The following is a 16,322-nucleotide window of genomic DNA, read 5'->3' as shown; positions in this document are numbered from 1 at the left end:
CAGGTGTGTGTGTGTGTGTGACCCACAGGTGAGTGTGTGTAACCCACAAGTGTTTGTGTGTGTGTGTGTGACCCACAGGTGTCTGTGCGTGTGTGTGTGACCACAAATGTGTGTGTGTGTGACCCCACAGGTGCTGTGTGTGTGACCCACAGGTGTCTGTGTGTGTGACCCACAGGTGTCTGTGTGTGTGTGACCCACAGGTGTCTGTGTGTGTGTGTGACCCACAGGTGTCTGTGTGTGTGACCCACAGGTGAGTGTGTGTAACCACAAGTGTCTGTGTGTGACCCACAGTGTGTCTGTGCGTGTGTGTGTGACCCACAAGTGTGTGGTGTGTGTGTGACCCACAGGTGTCTGTGTGTGTGACCCACAGGTGTTTGTGTGTGTGTGTGTGACCACAGGTGTCTGTGTGTGTGTGTGACCCACAGGCTGTCTGTGTGTGTGTGTGACCCACAGGTGTCTGTGTGTGTGACCCCACAGGTGTCTGTGTGTGTGTGTGACCCACAGGTGTCTGTGTGTGTGGCCCACAAGTGTCTGTGTGTGTGTGACCCACAGGTGTGTGTGGTGTGTGTGTGACCCACAGGTGTGTGTGTGTGTGTGACCCACAGGTGTCTGTGTGTGTGTGTGACCCAAGGTTCTGTGTGTGTGTGTGACCCACAGGTGTCTGTGTGTGTGTGTGACCCACAGGTGTCTGTGTGTGTGTGTGACCCACAGGTGTCTGTGTGTGTGACCCACAGGTGTATGTGTGTGTGACCCACAGGTGTCTGTGTGTGTGGCCCACAAGTGTCTGTGTGTGTGTGACCCACAGGTGTGTGTGTGACCCACAGGTGTCTGTGTGTGTGTGTGACCCACAGGTGTGTGTGTGTGTGTGACCCACAGGTGTGTGTGTGTGTGTGACCCACAGGTGTGTGTGTGTGTGACCCACAGGTGTCTGTGTGTGTGTGTGTGACCCCACAGGTGTGTGTGTGTGTGTGTGTGACCCACAGGTGTCTGTGTGTGTGTGTGACCCACAGGTGTCTGTGTGTGTGTGTGTGGCCCACAGGTGTCTGTGTGTGTGTGTGACCACAGGTGTCTGTGTGTGTGTGTGGCCCACAAGTGTGTGTGTGACCCACAGGTGTCTGTGTGTGTGTGTGGCCCACAAGTGTGTGTGTGTGTGACCCACAGGTGTCTGTGTGTGTGTGTGACCCACAGGTGTCTGTGTGTGTGTGTGACCCACAGGTGTATGTGTGTGTGGCCCACAGGTGTCTGTGTGTGTGTGCGACCCACAGGTGTCTGTGTGTGTGACCCACAGGTGTCTGTGTGTGTGTGTGGCCCACAGGTGTCTGTGTGTGTGTGACCTACAGGTGTCTGTGTGTGTGACCCACAGGTTCTGTGTGTGTGTGTGGGCCCACAGGTTTCTGTGTGTGTGTGTGTGTGACCCACAGGTGTCTGTGTGTGTGTGTGTGTGTGGCCCACAGGTGTCTGTGTGTGTGTGTGGGCCACAGGTGTCTGTGTGAGTGTGTGTGGCCGTTGTCGAGGGGCCACAGGTGTGTGTGTCGAGAGCAAGAGCGAGGTCTGTGTGTGGGGGAGCAGTGTGGGTAACACGCACAAAAACGGTGGCGTGTTTCGCAAAAGTCGGAGCGGGGGGGGGCGGCTGGTGGTGTGGCGGTGGTTTACTGGCGACACCTGGTTTTGGGGAATGTGACCAAAAAAAAGAAACCTGACCTAGATTTTTAACAGCGCGCGGTAAAAATGAAAGCGAGCCGCGTCGTTCGAATCCACATCCACCAATAAAACGCGCAGGGCTCTGGCGCTGCGGTAGCGCCTATTTAGTTTCGCCGTACGTCGCAAACCTTTCTCTCTGTGTTCCACGCCCACCAACCACCACCCCTCCCCATAGCACGGCTCCCTACCCCCATTACATTTGACCGGATTCTTCGGATATAAGACGCCACGCAACGTAAGACAGACGACGCACGCCCCCAAACCCGTGGCCGGTGTCCAGAACGGCTGCACAGAGGTGGTCACGCACACTCGCACACGCCTCCCGGATTACAATACGCAGCCCCCCCAATGTTTGCGTTATGAATGTTTGCATTGCCAGGTAAGGCCCACTGATACGTAGGTTTTTTTTCAGGAGCGATATGGCCTTAATTCTTGTAGCTCAACGAAGTGGCTTATTGTCACGTGTGGAAATTTTATGGCAGCCAAATAGTCCAAACGCGTGACGTGATTCTAAATGTGGAGGGCGAAAACCCGGAGAACCGGGAGACAAACTCACGCGACACGGGGAGAGAGAGAGAGAGACCGCAAACTCCAAATATACAGCAGCAGGCGTCAGGGTTGGGATCGAGCCCACGACCTCCTATAGACCAGGCGAGATAGTTAACATCTCCTAGCCACCGTGATGATGATGAGAGAGAGAGACACGCAACCTCCAAATATAGAGCAGGCGTCAGGGTCGGGATCGAGCCCAGACCTCCTGCACACCAGGCGGGGAGTTAACGTCTCGACAAATGTTCCTAAACTCCCTTCCCGTGAGCGTGGTGGGAGGTGCCCCATCCTGGTGGGAGGTGCCGCATCCTGGTGGGAGGTGTCCCACCCTGGGGCAGCTCCCACTACGCCCAAATCGAGAATGCGGTAACGGCAACGAGTTGGCTAATCTCCATCTGTCCCTTCTGTATATGATGGGATCGAGTGCTGCCCCTCGCACAGAGTCTTGGTCCTCCGTGCAGCAACAGCGTCGAGGCCCCTAAGCAGCCCCTTCCGAGCCTCTTCGCCACAGACACATATTGCAAAAAGAGCGTCATAGCTTCATCGGATTTTCGAGTATAAACACAGATGCTGATTCTGAAAAACAATTGGACTCCCGTTTCTCCGCTCCTTCTCCATCCGTTTCCTCTCATTCCCAACTCTCTCCCCTCTATTTCCCCACTCCTCCCTCATTCCCCACTCGCTCTCTTCATTCCCCACTCTCTCTCTCATTCCCCACTCGCTCTCTTTTCATTCCCCACTCTCTCTCATTACCCACTCGCTCTCTTTCATTCCCACACCTCTCTTCATTCCCCACTCTCTCCCTCATTCCCCACTCTCCCTCATTCCCCATTCGCTCTCTTTCTATTCCCCACTCTCTCTCTCATTCACCACTCGCTCTCTTTCATTCCCCACTCTCTCTCATTCCCCACTCGCTCTCTTTCATTCACCACTCTCTCTCTCATTCCCCAACTTGCTTTCATGTCCACACTCTCTCTTTCATTCCCCACTCGCCTCTTTCATTCCCACTCGCTCTCTTCATTCCCCACTCTCTCTCTCATTCCCCACTCGCTCTCTTTCATTCCCCACTCTCTCTCATTCCCCACTCTCTCTCTCATTCCCCACTCTCTCTCTCATTCCCACTTGCTTTCATTCCCCACTCTCTCTCATTCCCCGCTCTCTCTCATTCCCCACTTGCTTTTATTCCCCACTCTCTCTCATTCCCCACTCTCTCTCATTCCCCACTCTCTCTCTCATTCCCCAATCTCTCTCATTCCCCACTTTCTCTCTCTCATTCCCCACTACTCTCCCTCATTCCCCCACTCTCTCTCATTCCCCACTTGCTTTCATTCCCCACTCTCTCTCATTCCCCACTCTCTCTCTCATTCCCCACTTGTCTTTCATGCCCCACTCTCTCTCATTCCCCACTCTCTCTCTCATTCCCCACTTGCTTTCATTCCCCACTCTCTCTCATTCCCCACTCTCTCTCTCATTCCCCACTTGCTTTCATTCCCCACTCTCTCTCATTCCCCACCTCTCTCTCTCATTCCCCACTTGCTTTTTTTCCCAAATCTCTCTTCATTCCCCACTCTCTCTCATTCCCCACTCTCTCTCAATTCCCCACTCTCTCTCCTCTCCCTCCTCTCGTCCCCCTCCCATCCAATTTCTCTTTTTCCCCTACGAATTGTAACCTTACCCCGAACTCCGCTCTCCGTGGAGTGGCTTGCCTCTTAGCGAGTCGCTCGTTCGTTTATGATTCGTTTCACTTGTAGATTGAATCCAGTCGAGAATTGTACAAAAAAGCGTTGCTTTTAGGGCTACAACCATCCCCAGACCTTCCATTAAAATAAAACCCAACACATCGTCTACGTATATTAATATAAACTTTTAATCCATCGCGATATCACAGCGATAAAATAGAAAACTTTGATCTTCTTTGAGATAATATGCGAACACTTTAATTGACATATACAAAACCCTTGCATATATTAAACGTATAGAAAAGAAAGATAAATCAAGGCAGGTAGTACTGTCTGCCTCGCGCAATATAAACAGTATGTTCTTGGTTCTTTCGGTAAAGTCACGTAGAAGGGAAGTAATAAAACGCAAGCAGCCGTGCTTGCGTTGTGGCCGAAAAACGTCGTGAGAATTGTTTTATTATGTTTTATTTTTATTATTTATTACTTCCCTTCTACGTGACTTTACCGAAAGAACCAAGAAGATGAATCCCTGCAGTCACGAAAGCTTTAAATCGAAAAATAAACAGTATGGTCTGCGAAAGGGGCCGATAATACTCACAGATGCTGTAAGTGAATGCTAGTCAGTATCTGTAAACGCGGCGTAAAGAAAACAACAACAAAACCGGAGTAAATAAATACCTGCTTTTACTAAACCGTACAATGTTGATACTAACAAAAAACACCCGCAAAGTACTTCTGCATTGTGAAAATGGAACCACGCGGACGGATGGCTCCACCACAAATAGTCAGACGCGAGGATGGTCGCCGGCCCAAACGGGAGACGGCGCAAAGCGTCGCACATCCGACCCGACGCCGATGAAGCGCCCACGCGCAACCTCGATCTGACGCCCGCCGGTGCGGCGCTTTGCTCGTCGCTGCTGCGTGTCGACGCGCTGTCGACGCGCATCAGCGATGGTCGCGCACGCGGCAAAGGCCCTCGCCTCGAGAGCGTCCGCTCGCCTCGGTAGCACGGGCCCGCGTGCTCGACGCAATGCATTGTTGTACAGGCGTTCACTTATGTAACCTTTTCACATGCCCACATGTGCCGCATACCTCTAACCCCAGTACCTAATAACAGGACCTATACCCGTTATCTATACCCCGTACCTATACCCCAGTGCCTATACCCCAATTACCTATACCCGTTACCTATACCCCAGTACCTATACCAGTACCTATACCCAGTACCTATACCCCAGTACCTATACCCCCAGTACTTACCCATTACCTATACCCCAGTAACTTATACCCAGTCCCTATACCCAGTACCTATACCCCAGGACCTATACCCCAGTACCTATACCCATTACCTATACCCCAGTACCTATACCCCAGTACCTATACCCCAGTACCTATACCCCAGTATGTATAGCCTAGTATTTGTACCTTCTTCTTCCGCACGCGCTTGCCTCACTCATGCCGGTGTGTTCCGCTGTCCTTGCCAACCTTCTCACGCTGCCCTGCCCTGCGCCATCTCTCCTTCCGCTCCTCGGGCGACCAATGTCCGATCGGAACCACATCGCCCCACCTCTTCTTCTGACTTCCTCTTGATCTCTTTCCTTCCACTTGCATCACTTGCACCTTCTGACCCACATAATTTCCCGTTGTCGCTCCACATGACCGAACCAAGCCCACAGCCTTTCCTCTCTCATCTGCTCTGTGATTTCTACCACCTTGAGTCTTCCTCTCACTAATCCATTTCTCACCCTGTCCTTGTTAAACCCAACACTCCACCGCAACATCCTCATCTCTCTTTCTCGGCCCCATACAACAGCACCGCCCCCACCACCGTGGGTGCCCTCTTATCGCACACCACACCGGTCATCTCTCACCATGTCAGCTACCCAGCCCTTGCTGTTGTTCTCATCTCTCGCCATGTCAGCTACCCAGCCCTTGTTCTTGTTGTCATCTCTCACCATGTCAGCTACCCAGCCCTTGCTGCTGTTCTCATCTCTCGCCAATGTCAGCTACCCAGCCCTTGCTGTTGTTCTCACCTCTCACCATGTCAAGCTACCCAGCCCTTGCTGTTCTTCTCATCTCTCGCCATGTCAGCTACCCAGCCCTTGCTGTTGTTTCTCACCTTCACCATGTCAGCTACCCAGCCCTTGCTGTTGTTCTCATCTCTCACCATGTCAGCTACCCAGCCCCTTGCTGTTGTTCTCATCTCTCGCCATGTCAGCTACCCAGCCCTTGCTGTTGTTCTCACCTCTCACCATGTCAAGCTACCCAGCCCTTGCTGTTGTTCTCATCTCTCACCATGTCAGCTACCCAGCCCTTGTTCTTGTTCTCATCTCTCGCCATGTCAGCTACCCAGCCCTTGCTCTTGTTCTCATCTCTCCTCCTTCTAGTGATCCTTCAGCACCACATCGTTCTACCCAGCTACTTAAACTCGTTCGTCTTCATTCACTGGTCACTTCCAATTTGCAATACCCCTCCTGCATTATTTCCACTTGACATTTGCCACCATGTACTCCGTCTTTGTCCGACTGATCCTCAACCCATTCACTTCAATCTTTTGCACCCAGATCTTAAAATCATCTTTCACTACTCTCCCTCTGAATATCTCTCATTAGTGTGTCCAGCACCAGGATGAACAGGAAAGAGGCTCGGTGCAACCTCGCTTCACTCCCGTTGTGACTTGAAAGGTCTTCGACACCCCACTGCTGCTTCCCACGTGCATTTTCCCTCCTTCATACACACCCTGGATCAGCTGGACATATACCTCCAGGAATACCTCTTCTCATACACCACAGATGAGCTCTCTAGCCACCCCTGTCGTACGCTTTCTCTAGATCACTAAACACCACATGCAAGTCCCGTTTCTTCTCTCTGAATTCTCCATCAATGCTCTCAGAGCAAAGATTGCATCCATTGTTGACCTTCCCTGTCTGAATCCAAACTGACTCTCGTCAATATCCACCGCTTCCTCAGTCTCCTTTCTATCATCCTTTCCCAGTACCTAAACCCCAGTATTCTACCCCGCATCTATACCCAGCATCTATACCAGTACTTATACCCAGTATCTATAACTCAGTATCTATAACTCAGTACCTAACCCGCAGTAATCTATACCCAGTATCTATATCCAGCATCTATTCCCAGTACCTATACCCAGCATCTATACCCAGCATCTATACCCAGTACCTATACCCAGTGTCTATAACTCAGTATCTATAACTCAGTACCTAAACCCCAGTACCTATACCCAGTACCTATACCCAGTATCTATACCCAGTATCTATACCCAGTACCTAAACCCAGTACCTATACCCAGTATCTATAACTCAGTATCTTAACCCCAGTATCTATACCCAGTACCTATACCCCATTACTTATACCCAGTACCTAAACCCCAGTACCTATACCCAGTACATATACCCCATTGCCTGTACCCAGTACCTATACCCATTACCTGTACCCAGTACCTGTACCCAGTACCTATACCCAGTACCTATACCCCATTGCCTGTACCCAGTACCTATACCCCATTACCTGTAGCCAGTACCTATACCATTACCTGTACCCTTTACCTATACCCAGTACCTATACCCAGTACCTATACCCCATTACCTTTACCAGTATAAAGGGAGTCGGATATGCGACCTTATACTCCACGGGGGGTTTGTTATTTCATTTCCAGGTAGGCGGCAGTGCCCTCAATTAGCCCACGGCCGTGACAAAACCTCACGTGGACCAATCACAAGCTGGCGGACACGACGGAGAACTTCACGTGGTGGCCGAGGGGCGAGTTTGGCACGCGAACAAAAAACAATTGCCGAATCGACGCCTTTTTACTTAAAAACCAAAGTTTCAAGTTGAGATTTTCTTTGCTTAGCCAGCTGGTGAGACAACTCCAGAGACCAGGATGAGCCTCATGCCTGCAGTGACCTGGGGCCGTGAGTCTGCGAGTAGGGGGCGATGATCGCCGCCGCCGCCGCCGCTGCTGCTGCTGTGTATTATTATCAAGTTACACGACGCTGGGTTTAAGTGCGTGCCTATACAGGTCACCATACGTCGATGGTGATTAACTGTGAGCAGCCAATAGCACGTATTGCGATTGTTGGACTCAAAACGGCAGGATGTACATACATCATACACAATGCACATTATGTGTGGGTTAAATGTGAATAACCCAACCAATAATAGATATCCGTAGTAATTTATATGAATACATTTAACACCCCCCACCCAGCTCTTCGCACTTGCTTGGCTCACAAGTGACGTCATCACACCCCCTGTCTATTTAAGACCAAAACAGGAGGAGGATTTCTCCACAACTCTGGCTGTCGCCTGATGATGCTGCCCGTTGTTGTCATTACCAGCGAAACGTCACGGCACTCAAATGGTAAATGCTGTAGTGGGTTTACTCTCCAACACACCGGTGTGCCGAGCTGGTAACTAATTGGCATGTTTTGTTTACATGGCACACCTTACTGATTGGCTGTGTGGGGTGGTGGGGGGTTCACCGACACATTTATATTTACGCGATCGAACCCAAAAAAGAACCTCTCATGGATATTGGTCGTGAAAGCCTGCTACTACGTGTTAAACTTTATAATCCCCAATTTAGTAACTTGCGGCGTCACTTGTCGAATTGGGACCCTGGGTAGTAGGTGCAACATACTCGGCCATGATGATTTCTGCCAAACGCACGAATCAGGCCTCACAATTCCTAATGCCGTATCGAGCGATGTGAAGTGAACGCACGGGGAGAGAGTCGTGTTCTCTGAAACTAGGCCGCTTTATTTCGCAAGCTTCACCTGTTTCAGGGTTACTCGAGTAGTGTGGATTTTTATACACAGGAGGTCGTGGGTTCGATCCCGACCCTGACGCCTGCTGCATAGTTGTAGTTTGCACGTCTCTCTCCCCGTGGTCACGTAGGTTTGTTCTCCCGGTCCTCCGGTTTTTTCTCCACGTTTAGAACCAACATCACGCGTTTAGAGTATTTGGCTGCGATGCATTCCCACGTGATGATGATGAGCCATTTCGTTGAGCTCTCGTTTGTGTTGACCAGGTCGCTTCTGAAGAAGAGCTACACAGCTCAGTGGAGCCTGACCTGGTACAATGAAATACAAATTATAAGTTTTTATACACAGTAGCGGTTGCACGGCGGGTACGAGAGACCATCCATGCAAACAACAAGACGTCCAAAACGGGGGTGACTGTGGGTGAGTCTGTGTGCCTGAGGGGGTGACTGTGGGTACGTTTGCCTGAGAGGGTGACTGCGTGCGTGCGTGCGTCCGTGCGTAGGAGTCCAATATTCACAATGTGTGTGTGCCAAGTTGATGTTTTATACAGGATACGTCATAATAATAATGAAGATGATAATGATGAAGATAATGTTCAGCGCTTTGGGATGAATGGCTTCCGCACACCCGAGTCGGTCATAGGGGTCGTTTGTCCGCGTTTCACCACTTCTGGTCAGTGCGGTATTGGCGAGTTGAAGTCGGTCAATTCGCCTTGACCCCGGGCATCAATCTCAGGTTGCTGGATTCATAGCACGGTGTGCCAACCACTGTGCCACCGCTCCACGCCGCCATCCCTCGGCAGGATATGAATGTATTTAAACAAGAGGCATTCAATAAGTTGTGAGAACAGGTCGTGACTTGACGCACGTACATACCCCACGGTTAACTGTGTACAGCATGGTAACGCAATCGCGCACGTCACCGTTGTGTTTGGGACATAATAGAGGGGGTCTTGTAAATGAAGCTTACAAATACCGTGCTTCTCATTCTCCATATTGTTGACTGCCCCTTGTACAGAGTAAGGGGTGGCAAAGTATTTTTTTTATTTTTGCTATTTACATATTTATTTGATTTTACCATGTAAGGCCCACTCAGCTGTTTATCCCTTTTTCAGAAGCGACCTGGCCACAAATGATAGCTCAACGAAGTGACCTATCAGGTGGGAATTTATAAAAGCCAAATCCTCTGTACTCGTGATGTTCATTCTCAACGTGGAGGGAAAAAACCCGAGGACACGGATCAAAATCCACGTGGCCATTGGTGGAGAGACGCGCAAACTGCAAATATACAGCAGCAGGTGTCAGGGTCGGGATCGAACACACGACCTCCTGCACACCAGGCGATGGAGATAACATCTCGCCACCGTGGCGCCCAAGGCGCTGCCCTGCAATTGCCTGCTCAGACCACTGCTGGTGGAAGGGTCTCTCCGCTAGTGGGAGCTCCAGAGAAACGCCTCTCAAGGGTCCTGCTCCCACGCTACCGCAGCGGCCAGACGATTTGAAAGAGGTGGGGGAGTTACCCACACTGTACCCCACCGCCTACTGCTGGCTGGGGTGGGCGAGGAAGGGATTTAAGAAACTTGTCGTACACAGTATATACCGTCTCCTACATACTGTTAGTTAGCATGCATACAATTACATATAGACACATTGTGTATTTGAAACGGCTGTTGCCATGCAGGAATTTTATACTTTCCAAGATTAAATTCGGCTCGATAAGTTAAGAATGTGAGCGACAAAAAATGTTTGTACAACGATCCCTTCCATATTTTCAAACCGCAGCTCACCGATAGCTCATCACAACGTGCCCACGACGGATCCCGATTGAGCCCCGTTGACGATGGTTTTCCGTTGTTCTTGAAAGACAAAAACACTTTTAAGCGTCCAGGAGTGTCTCCCTGCTCGAGCAGACGAGCAAGATGGTGGGGCCCGTCACATCAATTGGTGGCCCTGAGCCAGTGGACTAAATTCACATTTCCATGCAGGAGGAGTGTGGGGGGGGGGGGCATCAGTCTCTCCACGGGACTACCGTTTGTTGACTTCCCACAAAGCGGTACTCATTTTAATAAGCCTGGAAGGATGATGATGATGATGTTGGGCTTCTGACGACCCCCGACCTCGGTGTTTGACCTCGCGAGTAAGTCGCTCTCCACCCGCCGCAGCGCCGCGCAAGTCCAACCGCGTTTCACAGTCTGACGGACGAAAAAAAATATCGACAGCGGGTGACGCCTCTCCCTCGTACACAGCGGCGACTGGAAAAACGTCGACCGACCGCTTGCAGCCGACCGGCTCGGCGCTCTCCCCCATGGGCGACGTCGCCAACAGCAGCTCGCGACAGAACGGCCGTCTACCATCTGCCGACGGTCGCCAGAGCGAAGCTGTCGCGAGTGTCCCCGGGCACCTGGCGGAAGTGGCGGCGGCGTCGCAAACGCCTCGCCGCAAGTGAACGCCGTTCGCGCTGCCTCACAGCGGGCAATGTGTTCGTCGCAACCGGGTTCCTCGATTGCGCACCGAATATCTGCCGGTGGGTCGCCGGTAGACCGGAGCAGTAGGTGGGTAGCCACGGCCGTAGCAAGAGAGATATATAGATACTGGATGTGGTGTGCCGGGTGGGGAAATATTTTATGGGTCGCTAATCCCCGGACAGATCCGGGCTGAAGTTAAGCCCCCAATGGCCGTTTCAAGTGTTTGGAATGGAGGCCCTCTCCGGAGCAGAGAGAGAGAGGGGCGGGGAGGGGGGCGCCAGCTCATGACTGAACGACTCACAGTTGGAGAAGGCATTTCACAACGTGGTGCCTTCAGAACGCCGGGGGGCAGCCGGAGGTAGCCGACGGCTGGTGTTGGTTGATATCCTGGCCCCTTCAGATGTTGGCTTTTGGCGACACCAAAAAAGGCAAGGCAGTAGCTGCTGCCAGTTTATAGACCAATCAACTTTCTCAGTCGAGTTGCAACAACAACAAAAAACAGTGCCACAAATAATAGCGACGATAATTACAATAATAATAATACAGGCGACGGTAACCTGAGCCTTTCTGTTGTTGCGATAACACCGGGGGCTTCAATTTCTTGCTGAATATCTTCCGGGTCACTAGTAGACTGGAGTAGCAGGTGGCACGTGACTGGTAGCCGATGGATGTGGTGTGCCGGGTGTAGAAATCTTGTCCGAGTCGCTGCTAGCCCGGAGCTGCAGGTGGCACGTGACTGGTAGCCGATGGATGTGGTGTGCCGGGTGTAGAAATCTTGTCCGAGTCGCTGCTAGCCCGGAGCTGCAGGTGGCACGTGACTGGTAGCCGATGGATGTGGTGTACCAGGTGTAGAAATCTTGTCCGAGTCGCTGCTAGCCCGGAGCTGCAGGTGGCACGTGACTGGTAGCCAATGGATGTGGTGTACCGGGTGTAGAAATCTTGTCCGAGTCGCTGCTAGCCCGGAGCTGCAGGTGGCACGTGACTGGTAGCCAATGGATGTGGTGTACCGGGTGTAGAAATCTTGTCCGAGTCGCTGCTAGCCCGGAGCTGCAGGTGGCACGTGACTGGTAGCCGATGGATGTGGTGTACCGGGTGTAGAAATCTTGTCCGAGTCGCTGCTAGCCCGGAGCTGCAGGTGGCACGCGACGAGTAGCAGCCAGTCCGCAGCTGAAGCCACGCGCCGGGCTCGTGGCTGACGCCGAGTGGGGGTTTGCGTGCGGGCCGGCTGCATTATTGACGTCCGGCCCGTCGAGAGAGAAGGCGTTGGGGTTCTGGCGACGTGGAGACGCCGGGGCGGGAGGGCGCTGGGGCCACGGCGTCGCTCGGCCAAACCGGGGCGGCCGTAGGGGCCGTGGGGCCGTGGGGGCCGTGGGAGCCGTGGGGGCCGTGCCGGCTACTTGCAGACGAATCGGTCGACGATCTCTGTGCACATCCTGCACTTGACGTAGCAGCACCAGTGGAACTTGCAGTGGCATCGCTCTACCACCGTGGCTGGGGAGGAGGGGAATGCAGCGGGCGTGAGGCGAAACGTCAGACATCGTGCCGGGCGAACGTGTGGTACCGACCCCCGAACGCACGCCGGAGAGATAATTTGTTGTTGTTGTTGTCATTATATGTCCCCAATTTTTATCCCAATTCATGCGATCACCGTTACGTCACCAGATGAAGAATCCGTATGGGAGCGAGATAAGTTTAAGCTTCTGCAGCTAGCCGAGTGGCTTGGCTGAATCGTAGTGGCTGTGTCAGGGTCAATGAGCCGGCACCTTTTGGATCATGGGCTCGAAGTCGAGTTTCAGCCGCACCATATTTGAACAAAAAATTAACTTTCCCTTATTCCAGAAATTTGCTTACACTCAAATGCGACAGAGACAGCGAAGGGAAAATGCAAGGATTTTGTCACCTTTGTAGTGGTCGTATCCTCTGCCACAGCACATGAGCTCGCAACCGTCGGTGCCCTCGGACGTGCGGTTGCACTGGCGCGCCACCGTGCCGGCGATGCCGCGCGTCTCGTCGTACGTGCAGTAGTCGGGGCTCGCGTCCAAGTAGACGAGGTCGTCCTGCGTGGGCGGCGTGAAGCGCCCGTTCACGGGCTCCAGCTGCGGAGACGACCGCCCGCCGCCGCCGCCGCCACCGGCGCCACCAGCGGCACCAGCGCCACCGCTCCCTTTGCGGCTCACCACCTCATGGCAGCACCTCCGTCGTACTTTTCCTGCAGGCGCCACCACGGTCGTCGTCGTCGTTATCGTCGTCATCATCATCGTCGTCATAGCGCGTGACAGGTGAGGAGGAGCCGAGTGGTTATTGAGTTCATCTGGGGCCCCCCGAGCTGCTTGGGACCCTGGCGTGTGTTTGCTCGGTTTGCTTGGGCCTAGCGCCACCACTAGGCTATGGTTGCAGGGGCCCTCCCGGCGAATGCGTCCCGGTGGCGATCGGCTCCATCACAGACATGACAGTGGCCCATTGTTTTCTATTGGAAGTTGCGTGCCCAGTGTGTAGAGCGAGGCCTACTGCAGGCTGTGCACCAGCGGTGTTCAGCGACGTCATCTCCCTGGGATTATTCCTTTGACACAGGTTGATGCACTGCTAGCTGCAGCGTTCAGAATCAGAATCAGAAACGGTTTTAATCGCCATGTAAGTTTGCACAAACAAGGAATTCACTATGGCGGGACGGTGCATACATTGAACAAGTAGGAATCTTAACTTTATAAAAGGTATACACTCTAACTATACTAACGTTACAAAGTATAAGTAATACCAAAGGGCTAAAATCTTTAAAATTATGAATAAGTAGACCTTATAAAATGCGAATGTAAAATGTTAATTAGCCGTATTAAACAATCTTAAAATACAAAATACAAATAAGATTACACGTTGTAAGTATGGAAAGGTGTAATTATGTAGATAAAATGTTATAGTAAGTGTAACAGTCATTTTAAGTGTAAAAGTCATTTTAAGCCCTTGGCCTTGTTGAGGAGGCCAACAGCAGATGGGAAAAAACTGTTTTTATGACGTGAGGTTTTGGTCTTGATGGACCGCAGCCTTCTGCCGGAGGGGAGTAGCTGGAACAGAGAGTATCCAGGGTGCGAGGAATCGTCCGCAATCTTCCTCGCTCGCTTCAGGGTCCTCAAAGTGTGCAGGTCCTCAAGGGTTGGTAGATTACAGCCAATCACCTTCTCAGCAGTGCGGATGATACGCTGCAGTCTGCTCTTGTCTTTGGCAGTTGCAGCAGCGTACCAGACGGTGATGGAGGAGGTGAGGAACTGAATGATAGCTGTATAGAAGCACACCATCATTGTCTTTGGTTCCGAATGGCAATTTCTCACAACCAAGGCAAGATGCCTCGTAAAATTCTGGTGATAAGTGTCACGTGCAGCTGATGTATCATCATTGCTCATGATGTCTCGTTCGTTAGCTACATCCAAAATGCATTCATTAAAGAATTAAAGTGCAGTTCACAAGGGGCATTAATAACTTTCATCCGGGTAATGAGTAGCACGGCATCTCTATAGATTCGTGAATTGCTCACTATCTCTATAGATTTGTATCTGTCCTATAGATAATTATCCAAGTGTAGTGTAATAGCGCCGGCTGGTGGACAGCAGCGGCAACTGTGGTGGACAGACAGCGCACACGCCGGTGAGGGCGTGCACGGGGTGTGGGCAGGCGGAGGAACTGGGGCAAGGGTCACGGAGGATCACATTCGGAGGCCCCTGGAACCTGCTAGCGAGTTCGAGAAGGGAGGCGCGGTCAGGGCGGAGCCAGGCCGCGCTGGGGAGCATAAAAGGAGCCGAAAGCAGGGGGGGGGGGGGCTCGTGGCTGCCGGTTCTAGGAGTGGACTCGTCTCGTTGTCGCTCTCATCTCGTCGCCGTCGTCGCTGCCATCTTCGCTAGATGTTGCGCTCGAAGGAGAGTAGTTGGCTATCTCAGTCAGTGCCGTCAGTGTTTGACGGCTAGGGTTGTGTACAGGCGAGGTTGAGCTACAGTGGAGAGTGTGTGGACGAGACAGTGAAGTTGTTAATGAAGAAAGTCCCTCCTAGAAACTTTGTCTCTGAATCGTTGACACTACACAAGCAAAAATAAACTGTGGAAAATTTGCACGATATTGGGAAAAAATATCTTGTCAGACGAAGGAAGCGCATGAGGAAACTCATGGCTGTGAACCGAACCGACGGTGGATTGCTCCATCCTCGCCACCCACGACCAATCGCCCATTGTGCACCCGGCAATGTGGCCACTGGTCCAACTGCAGTCCCAAACCCAGAGAGGATGGGTCTCAGTCAGCTCGGGTTTGATTCTATTATTATAAACACACGTCCACACGGTCCGCGTAAAATCGCATGAAGTGACGAGGTTGGCGCGACAGACACCGTGGCGCATGGAATGAACCGAGGCCCCGTGGCCTCACTTCGCCTCTCACCCTCTGCAGTGTCACCGCCTGCACGCTCCACCCCCTCTGGGCAGCTGCGCTCACCTTGAGGCGGTCCCCGACTCGACGGAAGTCGGCGAGCTGCAGCCAGCAGGTCTTGAGCGAGCAGGAGCCCGACACGCCGTGGCACTTGCACGCGACGTCCGCTAGGCTGTACACCGCCTGCAGTGCCACGCCGTGATCACCACAGCCGTCACCACCAACATCATCATCACCACCACCATCATCATTACCATCATCACCACCAACATCATCATCACCACCACCACCAAGATCATTATCACCACCACCGCCATCATCACCACTATCAGCACCAACATCACCATAATTACCACGAACACCACCATCACACCACCATTGCTATCCCCAACACCATTATCACTACCACTACCAACATCACCACCATCATCACCATCACCACCCCCATCATCACTACCGCCATCATCACCACCACCATCATCATCACCACCACCATCATCACCACCTTAATTACCACCACCACCACCAACAGCATCATCACCATCCCCACCACAATTACCACCACCATCTTCACCACCACAATTACCACCACCATCTTCACCACCATAATTATCACCACCATCTTCACCACCATAATTACCACCATCATCATCACTACCATCACCACCGCCAGCCCCGTTTTTCGCAGTCCTGATCCAGTGGTGGAAATTCCGCATTCCCCGTTGAGTTGTTAAGAAT

At 52.2% G+C, this 16,322-nt stretch overlaps 1 protein-coding gene across 1 annotated transcript; it reads right to left on the bottom strand.

Moving 5' to 3' along the window:
• Positions 1-10,793: 10,793 nt before the first annotated feature.
• Positions 10,794-15,767, bottom strand: LOC133339310 (protein Wnt-5b-like; the record flags this gene model as incomplete). Its single annotated transcript, XM_061547435.1, is given in 4 exon segments — positions 10,794-12,671; positions 13,081-13,276; positions 13,330-13,389; positions 15,651-15,767. Coding segments are annotated over 4 exon segments (471 nt in total), but the record flags the coding sequence as incomplete, so codon positions are not given.
• Between the last annotated feature and the right edge of the window lie 555 nt (positions 15,768-16,322).

This window comes from Lethenteron reissneri, unplaced genomic scaffold (genome assembly GCF_015708825.2).
Source record: "Lethenteron reissneri isolate LAM-NWPU_2019-01 unplaced genomic scaffold, ASM1570882v1 scaffold_1776, whole genome shotgun sequence".
Taxonomy (NCBI): Eukaryota; Metazoa; Chordata; class Hyperoartia; order Petromyzontiformes; family Petromyzontidae; genus Lethenteron; species Lethenteron reissneri.
Note: the sequence above shows the minus strand (reverse complement) of the source record. Positions and strands in the feature narration are given on the sequence as shown.